Source organism: Eptatretus burgeri, chromosome 2 (genome assembly GCF_056783735.1).
Source record: "Eptatretus burgeri isolate ZD-2024b chromosome 2, Ebu_testis_v1, whole genome shotgun sequence".
NCBI classification, from domain to species: domain Eukaryota; kingdom Metazoa; phylum Chordata; class Myxini; order Myxiniformes; family Myxinidae; genus Eptatretus; species Eptatretus burgeri.
The window spans coordinates 87,508,126-87,525,501 of NC_140962.1; the positions used below are offsets into that span (position 1 = coordinate 87,508,126).

Sequence of the window (17,376 nt, forward strand, 5' to 3'; positions counted from 1 at the left end):
TATTGTTGTAGATTTCCGCCCGCCGGCGTGCGGACGACCACTTCTAGCAAATGGCGGCCGCTCTCGCCCACCGAACGGACAATCTAGTCGCAGCCTTCCGATCCCGCTACGGATCCATGATCCGATTTCGGATCAAACGCCGGAATCCCGCTACGGGTGTGTTTTGAGCACACCACAGCCTAGTCAACACTCTACTTGCGCTACATGGTCAATCGCCGAATTGTCGATATACCTAATTAATCGCGCGGGCAGACTACCGAGAGACTGTACCTCAACGGGGCCTGCTTGGAAACGAGCCGCTTAAGCAGCTCGCTCCGTTTTGTGATAACCGAGCGGGGTATTATCGCGAGGCCCCGTTGGACACAATTCTATTATCGGCTATTTAAAAAAACCAACTATATTCTGAACGCAGTACGGCAGCTCTCAATTAAGGGAAGAGGACGCAACGAACGGGTAAACATTCAAACAAGCACATTTCTTTACAATAGGACGTATGCAGGCTTGCACGTAATCAGGCTAGGCAAACAAAAGCAATGCAATGTACAAGCACATAATGAATGGGGGGGGGGGGGTAGGAACAAGACGCGAGCAAGAAAAAGAACTATACCGACTATACAAAATGCAATGCAAACATTTACAGCACACAAAGCACTTAACAATTCTCTACTTATTAGACGGGCCCACGGACACATGTACGCACACACACACACCCAAGAAATGGTGGCTGAGGCCTTTAATAACGGGCTCCAGCTCGGAGGACAGGTGAGCTGAAACACAGGACCTATCTCGAACCTGTCCACCTCGTGTGGTCTTCAAGTTGTTCGGACCCGGGCTCCAGCGAGAGCGAGCTGGACCCAATCGCCATGAGCCGCGATCCTTCCCGAGCTCCAGCGAATCCTCCCGCGCTTCTCAACACGTGCTGGTGAGACGAGGTGCCGATCCTTCCCGTCGATGCGCCGCTTCCCCGAGGAACCACCTCCAAGATGAGGCCAATGAGTCGCACCAAGCCAGGAACCAAAATGGAGAACAAAGAGCTCCATGAACCAAGAAGAAGAAGAACCACCACCAGCAGCTCGAGCCGAGAAACCAGCTCAACTCTCTTCCAAACAAAGCAGCTCTCCAAAAAGTCTCCACCTGAGCCAAACCGAGGCCGATGCTCCCTGAGCCACCAACCCACTCGAACCAAGCAGAACCCGAATGCCTGCTGAACAACCAAAGCAGAAAGCCTTCACAGAGCCTCCTCCCTAACCCAAGCCAAGCAGGACTCGATGGCCTGCTGAACAACCACTCCGCCCAAACAAAGAAAGGATCTCCTCTTTATCCTCCTCCGCCCCCTCCCCCACGCCCGGCGTGACTCATCCCCTCGTGCTCCATCCCCCGCTCAACCACGGGTGGGAGGGAGGTGTTTACGTCCCGCGATTCAGGACGGGAGGGCTCTTCTTCCTCTTCGCAGAAGAGGGGGAGGGACGTCACAAATTGTTTCGTGAGCGCTCCCTAACTATTGAATTGAATAACAGCGCAACTAATCGATTTCTAAACATTTAAACCATGGAAGGTGAGCTATCTTGGGAACATGCACTTATCGACATAACTGACTAAAGGAACCTGAATGTTGTGTGCAATCGAATTCCCAAATTCGTAACAGTGTGTATGACGGATATTAATATCGCTCTCCATCTTTGATGCTCACAATATTCTGAGACATACCAATCTCATTCTTGTGTTTTAATTTTTTAATAGATATATATATCGACAAATACTGAATTTTTTGGTATTTCTTGCACTCCCTTTTTGGCATGCCTTACATGATCTCATTCATATAATTTTTTAACAGCATATGTACGTATTTATATATATATATATATTTAACATTTCCTCTTTTACTCTTACCTTTCATTGCATTTATTTATTCAGTGCATCACCATTCCTGTCTCTTGGATGTGAATATTCTCAATGTAGCAGGGCATCGATTCCTTATACCAATCTTTCACTTTTAGCATTGGCTTGAATGTGTGTGTATTACCTCCGCCACCGAAGGTGGAGGTTATGTTTTCCCGTCTGTCTGTCTGTCCGTCTGTCTGTTTGTCTGTAAGCAGGATATCTCAAAGAGTTGGTGAAGGATTCAGACGAAACTTAGTGGACATGTTTGGTGTGTGATAAGGACTAATTAATTCAATTTTGATGAATATGCAGATCTGAATCCAGATACGACAATTTTTTTTAATTTTAAAAATGATTCTTCACCATTGCGAAGTATGGCCAAAAAATGATGTACAGAATGATATTTTATAGAGTCAGACTACAAGAACAAGCCAATTTTATTTTGGTTCAGGATCCGGATCCAGATCCGGCTGTAAAATGTTCAGCGTGCCAGGGGTATGTGCTCTACTGAGTGCCATTCTAGCTTTTGGCTGTAATTGTTTGTGGTGACCTGGTGTCGAGAAAATTGAACGAGTAATCCGGGGAGTCATGAGTTTACATCCGGCATAAGGCAACACTTTTAAGGATTTGGATTGTAATCCTCTCGCACCCTGATTACCCTGGAGGCTCAGAGGGTGGGGTTGGAGAAAACCTCAGGCAATGCATTAGAGACTTGCTGAAAGATAACTGGAGACAGAGATTTCCAGATTGTTGTCAAATAACTACACTATATATTAGATTATCAGTAAAAATCCAGCTGGCTCATTACTTACATTTGTGAAAAGGGCAGTCTGGCTGCGTTTCTTGGTCTCATTAACACGCAATGCCAACTCGCGCTTTGTTCTCGATTCTTGGCACTACAATGTGGCCCATAAAAGATGGTGCTGCCAACACATCGGAGAGAGTAGAGAGAGTGTAAGACTAACTTAAAGTTTTTCCCCTCACTTTAAAGTGAAAAACTGCACAGTTGTTCATCCTTTTCTATTTAGTTTCCAACCGTTGTCACAATTTTTTTTTCCAGAAATGAGTAATTTGCCTGATTCCATTAAAGAGAGGTCATGTTTGTAATTTTGAAAAATAAATTCAGGGTGAAGCGTTTTAGGAACTCATCATCATCACTGTATTGAAAATAAATTTTATTGCACTTTTGATCACTCTGTGTAAAGCAACTTGATAGGATTTGTTCTTTCTGGCTTTGCATGCAGCGTTCACGTGCGCCGCACAGACAAGGTTGGCACGGAGGCTGCATTCCACAGCATTGATGAGTACATGAGCCACGTGCAGGAGGTGTACGCTTTGCTTGCACTTCACAAGGACGTGCCCATACGCAGGGTTTACCTTGCCACGGATGATCCCAAGCTCCTCGCAGAAGCACAGGCCAGGTAATATTGATCTCTTTGTCTGTACTTCCCTTTCTTCCTCATTCGCTACAAAACCCCCTGGATTTGGTCTCTTCTCGAGGAGACATTTCCTGGAGATTTTTGTTTTCGTTGACCTGTGTATGTGTTCATATTCCAAGATTCCAGTTCTTTTATTTCCCCCATTAGCACATCTTAATCCAGTTTTCTTTTTCTTCCATTTGAAATTAAATCCTGACTGTCTGCAACGGCTGTGTCCAGGTACCCCAAGTACCGCTTTATCAGTGATAACGGAATCTCGCGCTCAGCTGGGCTTCAACAGCGATACTCTGAGAGCTCTCTCTTAGGGGTCATCCTGGATATCCACTTCCTAGCACAGAGTGACTTCCTGGTTTGCACCTTTTCTTCACAAGTATGACATCTTGCCAACATCCATGCCACACGATTTACATATCCACACGAAGCGTCTTTGCACATACTTTTTACCCTAAAGGGTTTCAAAAATGTTTCAAACAAACTCCATTGAATTATCTTTCCTAATACTGACTCCCGCAACCACTTTAACAACAAATTCTGCATTGCTTCATTACTCAGGTTTCCTTGTTAGTGATTGGATCCGACAGCCACCCAACCAATTTTTTACCGATCACAAATAGCCGTGATTTTTTTTTTTTTTTGGTTTGATTTTGCCGTGATGTTTCGATCTCATCGAATAAACTAACGATCTCATTGAAGAAAGATCAAATATCGTTACAGCCGAAAGTGTCTGCCGTGGTGTTTTGAAATCATCGCGTTACCCCATTGCCACCATTTTGCTGAGCCTCGAGGTTTTGGCATTTTCGAATGTGCAGACCTGGATGGGACTGTGCAAAGGAATAAGGCTGCATTGGAAAGAAATGTGCTTAATAAGGCCCAGGATCATTTCAGTGCCCTTTGGCAGGTCGGTCACGTTTGCGCAGCATCAGAAAAGTTATTTCAATTGTGCCGTGTACTGAATCATCGAATGGCTCTGCACCCATCGAAGTCAACAGAAAGAAACGTACGAATACGACGGGGAGACCTAAATTCCGGCATGAATCTCTTAAAATAGACTTACGATTAGTTGTAGACCAACGTGAAATTGTACGTCACAAAGTAGTTAGTTTTTCTAAAAGTCAAATGTAGTCAAAACACAGACTTTGACACTTTCAAGACTACTCCGAGTGTTTGTGGATCCCAGCAACGTTTACACGGCTGATGACACGCAGGTTATTTTGACATGGCCTTGATGAATATTGGCGTTTATAGGTTACTTGAAATATAACAGGCCCTGCCTTTTAAGCTCGCAGGATGAGATAATTTTTATAATGTGATTTTTCAGGACTATGGTGGCTTGTGGGTAGTGCACTTTTGACCACTGAGTACAGTCTGAGTTCAGTTCCCGATTAAACTGCCTTTCTGGTGCAATATCGACAGAGGGTGTTGCTTTCGAGAGCATGCAGCCTTTCTCATGGGATGCTATCTATCTATAGTGACTTCAATGAAATATGGTTTGGTAAAAGTTATTGTGAAAGTAACATGGGCTTGATAGTCTGAATGGTCTTTTTCTTTCCTTTTATCTATTATCGCTATCTTTCGTAGTTGGTCGTTTTTTTTTTTTTTAATTTAATTCCTACTTGGCACACCAATGAAACGCAGTCATTTATCTGCCATTTGTTTTTCTCCGCAGGTATGCCGTGTGGCATATGAGATAATGCAGACACTGCACCCCGATGCATCAATGCGCTTCCGCTCACTCGATGACATCTATTACTTTGGTGGACAGAATGCCCACAACCAAGTGGCCACGTATGGCCACACCCCTCGTGGGACTGGCGAAATTGAACTAAGGCCTGGTGATGTTATTGGGATCGCAGGGAATCACTGGGATGGCTACTCAAAGGGAATGAACCGACGGACAGGCCGCACTGGCCTTTACCCATCCTACAAGGTTCAGGAGAAGCTGGAGACTGTGAAATATCCCACTTATCAGGAAGCTGGGCAGTAATCAATTTTTACCGAAACTGCGTGGAAGATGCCTGTTGGATACGTGACACAAGTACTGAAAGATTGAGCCTGGAGGAAGCACATGCTTGCACCTTCCTGGAAAAGCGTAAGTCAACCACCAGCAAAACCGATCCTGCAAGGCATTGTGTTGGCCATGTGTGTTGGAGTATGCAGATTGCTTGGATTTGATGACTCTTGTCTATGTGCCAAGGTACACCACGTGTTGCTGAATCCATCCCTGAAGTCCTCTCACTGCGAGATAAACTTACTTGCTCTCTTCTGTGTGTGTGTGTGTACCCCCTTAGTATCCAAGGATTTCAGAAAAGCTTTAATATTAGTGTTAAAATGTGGTCCAGGGGTAAGTGAAGGGTGTGGTGTGGTGGGAGGTCATAAAATAATATTTCCACAGTGATAGCAGCTGCAGATGGTTCCAATGTGAACCCACACTCCACCCCCACACACCCACAACCCCACTTTCAAAAGTCAGATGATGTCATGACCTTGCCAGCCCATCTCATTCATTAGAGGCCAATATCGTGCTCCAGCCTGCAATCCTCTGTGGCCTTTTCGCTCCACTGTATAATCGGCCTTAATAAAACAATGTCCACGTTCCAATATGTTCTGTGGATGTAGTGGTCATTTTGATTGTTAATGAAGAGGCATCTTACAGGTCTGTATCCTCATAAATTATATGAATTTTAAAAAGTTTTGTTTGCACGCTGCTTTTGGAGATATTAAAATGTTTCTCCCTCATTCATATTTATTATACACAAAGTTCTGTGATGTAAACGTAGTAATTTCCTAAAATTGTCCTTGGGCTATAGCTCCAAGTGAAGGAGCCCTTCCCACCCTCCCCAAGGTGGCTTGGATAGAGTTCATCACTGCCACACCCTTTGTTGGATTATCTCATATGCCACATGCGGTTTTCACGGAGAACATCCCCGCTCGGAGGTGGGTTTGTTGGAGCGCGAGCCCACTCCAAGGTGGGTTTGTCGGAGTGCGGCCCCACTCCGAAGTATGTTTTTCGGAGTGTGGCCCCACTCCGAGGAGGTTCTGCTGGAGCACAGCCCCGCTCCCAAGTGGTTCTTCTGGAGATCGGCCCCGCTCCCAGGTGGTTCTTTTGGAGCATGGCCCCGCTCCCAAGTGGTTCTTGGAGATCGGTCCTGCTCCCAGGTGGTTCTGCTGGAGCACGGCTCCGCTCCCAGGTGGTTCTGCTGGAGCATGGCCCCGGTCCCAGGCAGTTTTGCCAGAGTGCGGCCCTGCTCCAAGGCATTTTTTCCGGAGCGTGGCCCCATGCCGAGTCAGTTTTTCCGAAGCCTGGCCTCGCTCTGAGGCGGTTTTTGTCGCAGCGTGGCCCCTGATGAGGACCACACGAAGGTGATTTTGATGAAATTCCTTGCCCCAAGTTATTTATGACAGGGTGCCCTCCTCTTTTCCTCCAAGTTGGCTTCCACACGATTATTCCGCTCAGGTGATTCCGATTCAATGAGCTTTCCCCGGTCGTTCACTGTGAATTTTTAGTTTTCACAAAAGAAAACCAGATGCTCTTTTTCTCGTCTCGAGGATTTTTTTTTTGTGTTCAGTTTGTCAGTAATCTGTTTTCCAGCCATGTAAACAGGTTTGCTTTTGTCCTTGATCCATTCTACAGATCAATAAATGTGATGAATTTCGTAAATGTTTGTTGTGTGTTTTAAAATTTTTTATTTCTGCAGTAACGCTTTATCATCCACAGAGGGCAGCAAGCAATAACTTGGCAATTCGGATGAGCTTGTCACAAATGACAGCTCGCGATCACTATGCACTTCGGACAAAGGGCGGCTCACGGTCATTCGGCTTTTTGGTCGAGTTTGACAAAACAAATTTAGTTCCTGTGGGGGTTCATCTTGTGGATAACCTGTAAACTTCACTATCATTGTTGGTATGTATATATCCTTACACAGTATATAGGTTATATATCTAAACTAGTTTATTTATTTATTTATGTATGTTGTAATTTGGGGGTAAACATGGGACACTTGAAGTCTGTAAAATATCAAATGATGATGAGATTTCATTAAATTATGTTATCTAAATACTTAAAACTTATGTTATCTAAATAAGAAACGTGAGACCATCTCGAGAGAGAAGCGTGTTCAACTTTACCCAACAGCTGAGTGGAACCGGGCTCAGTTCGTACGGGTCAATACAGTCACCTTGTGGCAGAATGTGCTCACTGAAAAATTACGTTGTTCAGTACTTTGAACCGTGACTCTGTGATTGTCATGTAATGTACTGTACAGTGCCATTGTGTTATTGCTCGTTTGGCAAAGGGAGTGTGCCTGAGCATTTCACCACCAATTATTATTTGTCTATTTACAGAAAATAAGACATAATTCCTCTTCGATTCATGAAACCAAATGGTAAGGAAATTGAGATGTTGCATGGGATGCAGTAAATAGCATGCACTCCTGCTTTTGGAATTGCACTCGATGCAATATAATAACTATAAAATGGCACTCGGTAGAGCACATACCTCCTGAGTTCAAGCCCCTGTCCGGCCGCTGAATTAACACCAGGTGGAGTTGACTCAGCCTGTCATCCTTCCAAGGTCGATGAAATGAGTACCTGTGTACTGGTAATGGGGGCATTGCATCGGTGGCATAGCTGCGTCCCGATCCAATGATGGAACCAGCAGCCACAGGCTGCACACGAGAGTGTGCATGTGTGTGTCGTGCATAGGCGTGTTCTTGTCACCTACCCAAGTCATCCACCAAGTTTCATCCGAATCCGTCGACAACTTTTTGAGATATCGTGTTGTATATCGTTTTTGGCCCCATCTCTCGATGGTGAAGAATCAATTAAAAAATTATCGTAGCCGGATCAGGATCTTCACAAATATCTAATCAACCCAACCTGTCCACCAAATTTCGTCTGATTCCATCCACAACCTTTTGAGATATCCTGCTCGCAGACAAACAGACAGACAGGGGTGCGAAACATAACCTCTGTCCACCTTCAGTGACGTCTCAGGCAGGATGTCCACCTTCGGTGACGGAGGTAATAAAAAAGTGTGACATGAGCAACCGACAACCACATCATTTGAAATGATCATGAGACCTTCATTACCATTTATATTACCAAAGTAATGATTTTTGCGCAAACCTCGAGTATTTGGCACATCATTATGACTGATCCCCCGGCATGAATATCACCTTAAATTTTCATTTGCATCTGTTCTGTTCCTCTGTCATTGGTCTTAATTTATTATTTTTACTTCCTTTTCCTGTGGGTTCATTGAAATAACTTTTCTCCACTTGGCTCTGTATAATGTTAATCATTTTATAAAGTTTTGCTCAAATGTTGACATGTACCACTTGGTTGCGTCTGTCTCTCTAATTCTATCTATCTGACACTACACACTTGTCCAACCAGACTGAGCAATGCTTGCACTTTTTTTTGTTTGTTTTGGTGTTTTCATCTTGGATCATGATGCTTGATTATGAAATTCCTCGAGGACCCTCGAAGTAAGTATACGTCTCGTTAGTTTACTGGAAGAGCACAACTTCCATAGGAAACCAGAGGACCATTTTGCAAAGATGTTTCGATAGCCATGAAGGTTAATAACATCAGTGGTCACAAATGGACAGCTCAACCGTAGAGCATGCATTTTTGATGATTGTTGGCAGCGGCATCAATCATTCATTTTAAATTATACAATTACCATCAACCTCAGAGCTTAAGGTCTGTTCCATTACTTTTAAGATTCAAAAAAAAAAATCGTTGTTTAATGACCTACTTTGTCCTTGCACTGCAGAAGGATGGAGCAGTCATAAATCAGGACCTTTATCAAGCCTGGGTGTACTGCACCATCGGACATTGTTTAGAAAAGATACCAGAGGGTCTTTAACATATGTTACTGCATAAAACTCTGCCCAATCAACAGATAAAGCAAATGGACCCACACCCATGTGCTAAACTTTGTGCATAAGAGATATGTACGTCTCTCGAGTTGTCCAAGGAATGGTGGGCAAACATCACTCGCATCCACAAGAGGGTGCAAAAACACATCCTACCAACTATAAACCAGTGAGCTTGCTAACAATTATAAGCAGTCATTGAATCCATCGTTGCTTCTGATCTCAAGTCATTCCTGCTTTCAAAAAGTTTGATCTCTGACCATCGATTTGGATTCCATCATGGTCACTCAACATGCTTCTGCTTCTCTCTCCGAAATGCTTGGAGGCCCGAAATTCTCAAACAGGAGGTTATGATCATCTTCCTGAACACATCTCAGGCATTCAACACAGTCTGACATCCTGCTTTGCTTGCTAAGCTCTCTGCCTGTGGCATGGAAGGCTGCCTTCATTCCTGGATTTCTCACTTCCTCCACTCACACAGTCAACATGTTGCTGTCAATTTAACCCTCTCCAAGTGGAGACTGGAGTACCCCAAAGCAGTTTTGGCCCCAATCTTGGCCCTTGTCGATATTAATAACCTCTCCAAAGCTCTGGAAAGTCCTCTCTTCCTTTTTTGCAGACGACTCAACATTGTGTTGTTCAGTAGCCCCATCCCTCTGCTAGGCAGACAGCAGCTGCATCTCTCTCTCTGCTGATCTGGAAATTATTATACTTTGGTCTGACAATCGGAACATGTCCTTCCATCCTGAAAAATCTCAGTCTCGCCCGATTGCTGCAGAAGGATCATCAAACGAACCCACCTATACATTTCATCATTCATCCACTCGAAGGGGCTCAGTGTCTTCAACATCTAGGCTTCACCGTCAGCCTTGACCTTTCCTGAAACAACCACATCACAAAGTTGGTCTCTGAAGTCAGCCACAGACTGTGCATCCTCCATTGATCCAAGTCTCTCCTTGGAAAATTAGAGCTATCCAGTCTACAGGCCTTTATTTGTAGCTCAATGGATCACTACTCTCCACTTTGGGCAAGCACCCAAGTATCAATCACATTTGCCTCCTGGATTCTGTGGACTTTAAAGCTTACAAAATTATTGGAATCTCCCATGATGAGGCCAAAGCACAAGGTCTGTTGCTTTCACATTGGAGGCAGGTCAGTGGTCTCTGTTTTCTCCAGTTTATTCTTCAACATTGCTCCCTCTGCTCACCCAACCCAGCCACATCCAACTGCTCCTTGACTCCATGTCTATTGCCCCTGAGAAGGTTGAGAAGTTTCAAGCAACCCTCGACTTTGATTCTGCAGCTGGACTGGATGGCATTAGTGTACGTGTCCCAAAAACCTGCTCTGCTGCTCTTACACTTCCTCTTTCTTCTCTGTTCACCCTGCCATATGCCCCAGATCATCTTCCATCTCCTTGGAAATCAGCCAGCATCACTGCAATATAAAAAAGGTACAAAAACGGATCCTCTGAACTACAGACCTAATTAGCTTACTTCCAATCATCAGCAAGGTCATGGAATCCATCGTCACAGTTGACATCAAATCCTTCCTTTTCTCCAACAACATCCTCTTAGATCATCAATTTGGATTCAGACCTGGTCACTCTACCTTGGACATGGTGCTTCTGCTCACCCAACAATGGATGGAGGATTTCAATGTAAGGCATGAGATCAGGGCAGTCTGTCTGGACATATCTCGAACATGCAATACAGTCTGGTACCCTGTCTTGCCTTCCAAACTCTCTGCCTATGGCATCCAAGGCCAACTCACCACTCTTGGGTTACTGACTTCCTCTACTCTCGAAGCCAACACATCGGTCTCCACGGGATCCTCTCATCTCTTCTTCCTTTCAAGGTTGGAATGCCCCAAGGCAGTGTTCTTTGCCGTGTCTGGGCTTCATCAGTCATCTCTCCGACTCTGGAAAATCCTCTTTATGTATTTGCTGATGACTCCACCCTGTTGAGTCATCTCTGTTGTTGAGTCATCTCCACTCTGTTGGCAGCTGTAACATCCCCCGTCCTTCAGAGAGGCAGGCAGCAGTCTCTTCCCCATCTGCAGACTTTGATAGAATCACAGCTTGTCAAACACTTGGAATATGCCTTTCAATCCTGACAACACTCGGTCTCACTATCTCTCTCCAAAAGGACCATCTGCAAACCCTCCCATCTGCTTTCTTAACAATCCTCTTGCAGAAGTTCAGTTACTAACACTTTTGGGCCTCACTTTCAACTATGATCTTTCTTGGGCAAACCATGCTTCTAAGTTGGCCTCCAAAGGCATACGCCGACTGGGCATCCTCCGTTGTGCAAATTCCTTCCTTGACACAACTGAACTCTTGTCCACCGACAAGGCTTTCATCCACAGCTTAATTGAGTACTGCTGTCCCCTCTGGGCTGGCCCCTGCCACACACCTTGCTAAGCTTAACGCCGTGGAAGCCAAGGTATTCAAGATCATTGAAATCTACTGTGATGAAGGTGAGTCGATGGGGCTATCACCTTCACATTGCAGAGAGGTTGGGGGTCTTTGTCTTCCACTGGCTCTTTTCTGGTCTTGCACCCTCTGCTATTTCCGAGCTTTGTCCCCCCCCCCCCAGGTTTCTGCAGGGCCCACATGGTCTGTCAGCAACCCCCTTCTGGTGGAACTCTCAAAATCTAAATCGCACTCATTAGTCCTCTTGTTTTTCTTTTTGTCTCACCTATGGAACCAACTTTCACATTCTTTTCAATCTCATTCTTCCCTCTCGGGCTTCAAGGCAGCTGTTCACCACCATCTTAGATCATCCACCATCAAAAACAAGGATCTTTTATATCCCCGTTAACCCTCCTAAGCCAACCTCTTTCCAAGTTTCCAGTTTTTCCTTCCCGATAATTTGGGCTGCATCCCATCTCGTTGACCCCCTGTTACCTCCACTCGCCCTTATTCTTCCCCACATCCCATATTTCTCCAAGTCTCTGTCTATTTTGTTCCTCATCACTGCTGCTGGTATGTTCCTTATGTTCTGTTACATCTTGATCCATTCTATATCTAGCTCCTCCATGAACCTTGACATTGTATCCACAAAAACAAACAAACGGTTGCATCACAGCAGAAGGAGAGGAATTGCAAGAGAATGGTGGGAAGAGGGTCTTGGCAGTTGTCGTAAAGGTAAAGCTTTTGGATAAAATCAGGTTTGGTTGGCTATTCCTGCCATGGAGGTGAGAGTTGTGATTGAGTGTGAAATGTCCTTCATTTGAGTGGGCAGCACGTGATGGAAAATCACAGCTTTTCGAAGCATATGACATCATGTGCTGACTTATAGGCAGACCCATTAGATGGATGGGTATAACAGACCTGGACTTCAACTTGCCAATTTAGTGAGATCACCGCGGTCCACCCCTGATAAGGGATCCTATCAATGAACAGATTACTTTGTGATTACTGATTGTGCCTTGGAAACCATGGTTATTATACTTGCCACCAGGTAGTCCACTCTGAGTTCGGTAGATTCAGGAATGATCCCAACATTGTGGCTGCATTTATCTTCGAGGTGCAAGTAGGGGATGTCGTTTGAGCTACCCACTTTGTCACCGTTCGTCCAGGCTCAATTCACGGTGTGTTTGCCATTTTTATCGCCCCGAAGCAGGTTGTGTGCCCAAAGCGAGATTTCCACTTGACGCGTGGGATGTTATCCTGCAGGATCATCCAGGCTGTCTCTCGCTCGGGGTCTCACTTTGGATCACTCCTGCACATCGTCCGGCAGTCGGTGGGTCAAAGCACCATGCGGAATGAAAATAATTGTGCAGTTTTATTATCACATTATATCCAAGGCAATCTCAACACAGAAAGTCAACGTTCCCATCATGCCCGTGCCACATCCACACCCGAGACATCAAGCTGTATTCGAACCTGTGTATTGTCCAGTTTGGACATGACTTGTACAAGTGACGCTGGTTTTGCCGATGAGATGGGAAACTCACTTGAAACCGGTTGAATTCCACCGACTCCCTGAGAACTCCTTGACGTCACAAAAACGATTTCCTTCACGCGCTTCCATTGTCATGAAGTTCAGCGGGAAGTTCCAACAACCTGAAAGCTGAGGATGACTTGCACGTGTGAATGTGTAACTCGTTTTCGAGCCGGTACATCCTTACTATAATTCACAGATCGGTGTTTGTTATTTGCGAAAATCGAAGATTTTTCATGCATATTGGTTGGTCGCCTGCGTTATTCTATCTGTCTGTCTTGTCTATCTGTCTGTCTGTCTCAACAGTCTACAGGTCACAATTATTTTTAACTGATCTTCACCAAAGGTCAACAACTAAGGTGGTATTTCTAAAATCCTCAATTTTCATCCTGTTGACTTGAAATTTAACCAGGATTTGCATATCAGGTTCCTGAATTAAACAAATGAGAATTTTTGAGGTCAACATCGGCTGAATTTCTAAAATTGTCAATTTTCATCTGATTGACTTAAAATTTGAAGAGGATTTTCATATTTATTTGATCATTTAATTCTGAAATCACCAATTATTATTTTTATGGTCCAATTTGTTTTCGGGATTTCGCAAGTATCGTGCTCTGCATGACGACGTCGTCTTCATGTTTGTTTGTTGTGCTACTCATCCTACAGTTCTGATTACATCCAAATTTACGACATTGGATCATCATGACCCCAATTAGTGCATTCGGGTGTTTTTATCTTTGCCGATGGTCTTGGTGGTGGGGTAGGGGGGAAGGGTGGGGACACATTTTCTATGTAAATGTGTGTAGTGTAGCACCACTCCAGGTGGGAGAAGATATTACAAATCCCACCCTTTACACTACAGTATTCCTGTCCTGTCCCCACGTTTTCCTGTACAGTGAGGTGTTTTGAATTCTAAGCAGTAGGTATGTTTTTGCTTTGTAAACGGGATTTTTTTTTTTTCGGGAGCGATTGAGGCAGCTGTCAGAAGCATCACAGGCAGATATCACAGGCAGCTGTGATATCTCAAAAATAAGCAATATACGGCATGATATCTCGAAAAGAAGCAATAGCTGGTGATATCTCAAAATTAAGCAATATACCGCGTGATATCTCGAAAAGAAGCAATAGCTGGTGATATCTCAAAAATAAGCAATATACAGCGTGATATCTCGAAAAGAAGCAATAGCTGGTGATATCGCAAAAATAAGCAATATACAGCATGATATCTCGAAAAGAAGCAATAGCTGGTAATATCTCAAAAATAAGCAATACACGGCATGATATCTCGAAAAGAAGCAATAGCTGGTGATATCTCAAATATAAGCAATATACAGCGTGATATCTCGAAAAGAAGCAATAGCTGGTGATATCGCAAAAATAAGCAATATACAGCGTGATATCTCGAAAAGAAGCAATAGCTGGTGATATCTCAAAAATAAGCAATATACGGCGTGATATCTCGAAAAGAAGCAATAGCTGGTGATATCGCAAAAATAAGCAATATACGGCATGATATCTCAAAAAGAAGCAATAGCTGGTGATATCTCAAAAATAAGCAATATACAGCGTGATATCTCGAAAAGAAGCAATAGCTGGTGATATCGCAAAAATAAGCAATATACAGCGTGATATCTCGAAAAAAAAGCAATAGCTGGTGATATCTCAAAAATAAGCAATATACAGCGTGATATCTCGAAAAGAAGCAATAGCTGGTGATATCTCAAAAATAAGCAATATACAGCGTGATATCTCGAAAAGAAGCAATAGCTGGTGATATCTCAAATATAAGCAATATACAGCGTGATATTCCGAAAAGAAGCAATAGATGGTGATATCGCAAAAAGAAGCAATATACGGCGTGATATCTCGAAAAGAAGCAATAGATGGTGATATCTCAAAAAGAAGCAATATACGGTGTGATATCTCAAAAAGAAGCAATAGATGGTGATATCTCAAAAAGAAGCAATATACGGTGATATCTCAAAAAGAAGCAATATACGGCATGATATCTCGAAAAGAAGCAATAGATGGTGATATCTCAAAAAGAAGCAATATACGGTGATATCTCAAAAAGAAGCAATAGCTGGTGATATCTCAAAAATAAGCAATACACGGCGTGATATCTCGAAAAGAAGCAATAGCTGGTGATATCTCAAAAATAAGCAATATACAGCGTGATATCTCGAAAAGAAGCAATAGCTGGTGATATCTCAAAAATAAGCAATATACAGCGTGATATTCCGAAAAGAAGCAATAGATGGTGATATCGCAAAAAGAAGCAATATACGGCGTGATATCTCGAAAAGAAGCAATAGATGGTGATATCTCAAAAAGAAGCAATATACGGTGTGATATCTCAAAAAGAAGCAAGAGATGGTGATATCTCAAAAAGAAGCAATATACGGTGATATCTCAAAAAGAAGCAATAGCTGGTGATATCTCAAAAATAAGCAATACACGGCGTGATATCTCGAAAAGAAGCAATAGCTGGTGATATCTCAAAAATAAGCAATATACAGCGTGATATCTCGAAAAGAAGCAATAGCTGGTGATATCTCAAAAATAAGCAATATACAGCGTGATATTCCGAAAAGAAGCAATAGATGGTGATATCGCAAAAAGAAGCAATAGATGGTGATATCTCAAAAAGAAGCAATATACGGTGTGATATCTCAAAAAGAAGCAATAGATGGTGATATCTCAAAAAGAAGCAATATACGGTGATATCTCAAAAATAAGCAATACACGGCGTGATATCTCGAAAAGAAGCAATAGCTGGTGATATCTCAAAAATAAGCAATGTACGGCGTGATATCGCGAAAAGAAGCAATGTATGGTGTGATATCTCAAAAATAAGCAATATACAGCGTGATATCTCGAAAAGAAGCAATAGCTGGTGATATCTCAAAAATAAGCAATATACAGCGTGATATTCCGAAAAGAAGCAATAGATGGTGATATCGCAAAAAGAAGCAATATACGGCGTGATATCTCGAAAAGAAGCAATAGATGGTGATATCTCAAAAAGAAGCAATATACGGTGTGATATCTCAAAAAGAAGCAATAGATGGTGATATCTCAAAAAGAAGCAATATACGGTGATATCTCAAAAAGAAGCAATAGCTGGTGATATCTCAAAAATAAGCAATACACGGCGTGATATCTCGAAAAGAAGCAATAGCTGGTGATATCTCAAAAATAAGCAATATACAGCGTGATATCTCGAAAAGAAGCAATAGCTGGTGATATCTCAAAAATAAGCAATATACAGCGTGATATTCGGAAAAGAAGCAATAGATGGTGATATCGCAAAAAGAAGCAATATACGGTGTGATATCTCAAAAAGAAGCAATAGATGGTGATATCTCAAAAAGAAGCAATATACGGTGATATCTCAAAAATAAGCAATACACGGCGTGATATCTCGAAAAGAAGCAATAGCTGGTGATATCTCAAAAATAAGCAATGTACGGCGTGATATCGCGAAAAGAAGCAATGTATGGTGTGATATCTCAAAAAGAAGAAATGTATGGCGTGATATCTCAAAAAGAAGCAATATTTCGCCTACACTTCGTAACACCAACTAATGTGTTCAGATGGGACACCCTGGTTAACGTCATGATGGACGGCGCACATTTTGAAGTGAAGCCCTGCCTGCGAAACACAACGAGGACAGTTTATAGCTGGGCTGAGATTCGAACCCAGGTGAGACCTCAGAGGCGTGGGTGCATACTTGTAGGCTCTCCTGCATCCCATGGCATACGTAAGGTGAAAATCATAAACTTGCACTGACAGAGAAACGAGCCACGGATGTTTGTGGTGAGAGGAGGTGCGCCACATGTCAGGGAAACGGATGAGTGGGAGAGAATGGGAGCATGATAATACTGCACTATATGATATACAATGAGGTCCGACAGGATGGTGCAGAGGACGCTGTCCAAGGCTGGGTTAAATACCCGACCCGAATGTCTAAACTGCTGGATTGGTGCTTTGCATGTGAGACGTTGCATCACAGTGACCCATCCCTCAAATGGGCCTTCAGCTGGGTTTTCTGTATGCTAGCATTTAGTTGGTGGACGCTAAACACCTTATGGTATCTTTCAGGAAGCTTAAGTAAGTTATCTTCGGCACCCTGAACAAATTACAAATTCCAGCCCAAATCGCCTTCAGTTGAACGCCACATCTAGCCAGCCAGTTCGTGAAAGACTCAGGGGGGAGGGGGGGACATTCCTG

The 17,376-nt window shown here is 43.4% G+C and overlaps 1 protein-coding gene across 13 annotated transcripts in view; it reads left to right on the forward strand.

The window, feature by feature from the left end:
* Positions 1-6,978, forward strand: part of FUT8 (fucosyltransferase 8) — a 144,341-nt gene extending 137,363 nt beyond the window's left edge. For 12 of the 13 annotated variants that reach the window (XM_085870197.1, XM_085870200.1, XM_085870199.1 and 9 more), the window contains 3 exons: positions 3,126-3,302; positions 3,540-3,690; positions 4,987-6,978. In XM_085870197.1, coding sequence (XP_085726323.1) covers positions 3,126-3,302; positions 3,540-3,690; positions 4,987-5,304 — 646 coding nt within the window. In that variant the 3' untranslated portion in view covers positions 5,305-6,978. The remainder of the gene's footprint in view (positions 1-3,125; positions 3,303-3,539; positions 3,691-4,986) is intronic. The other variant, XR_015055188.1, reaches the window with a different exon arrangement.
* The last annotated feature ends 10,398 nt before the right edge of the window (positions 6,979-17,376 follow it).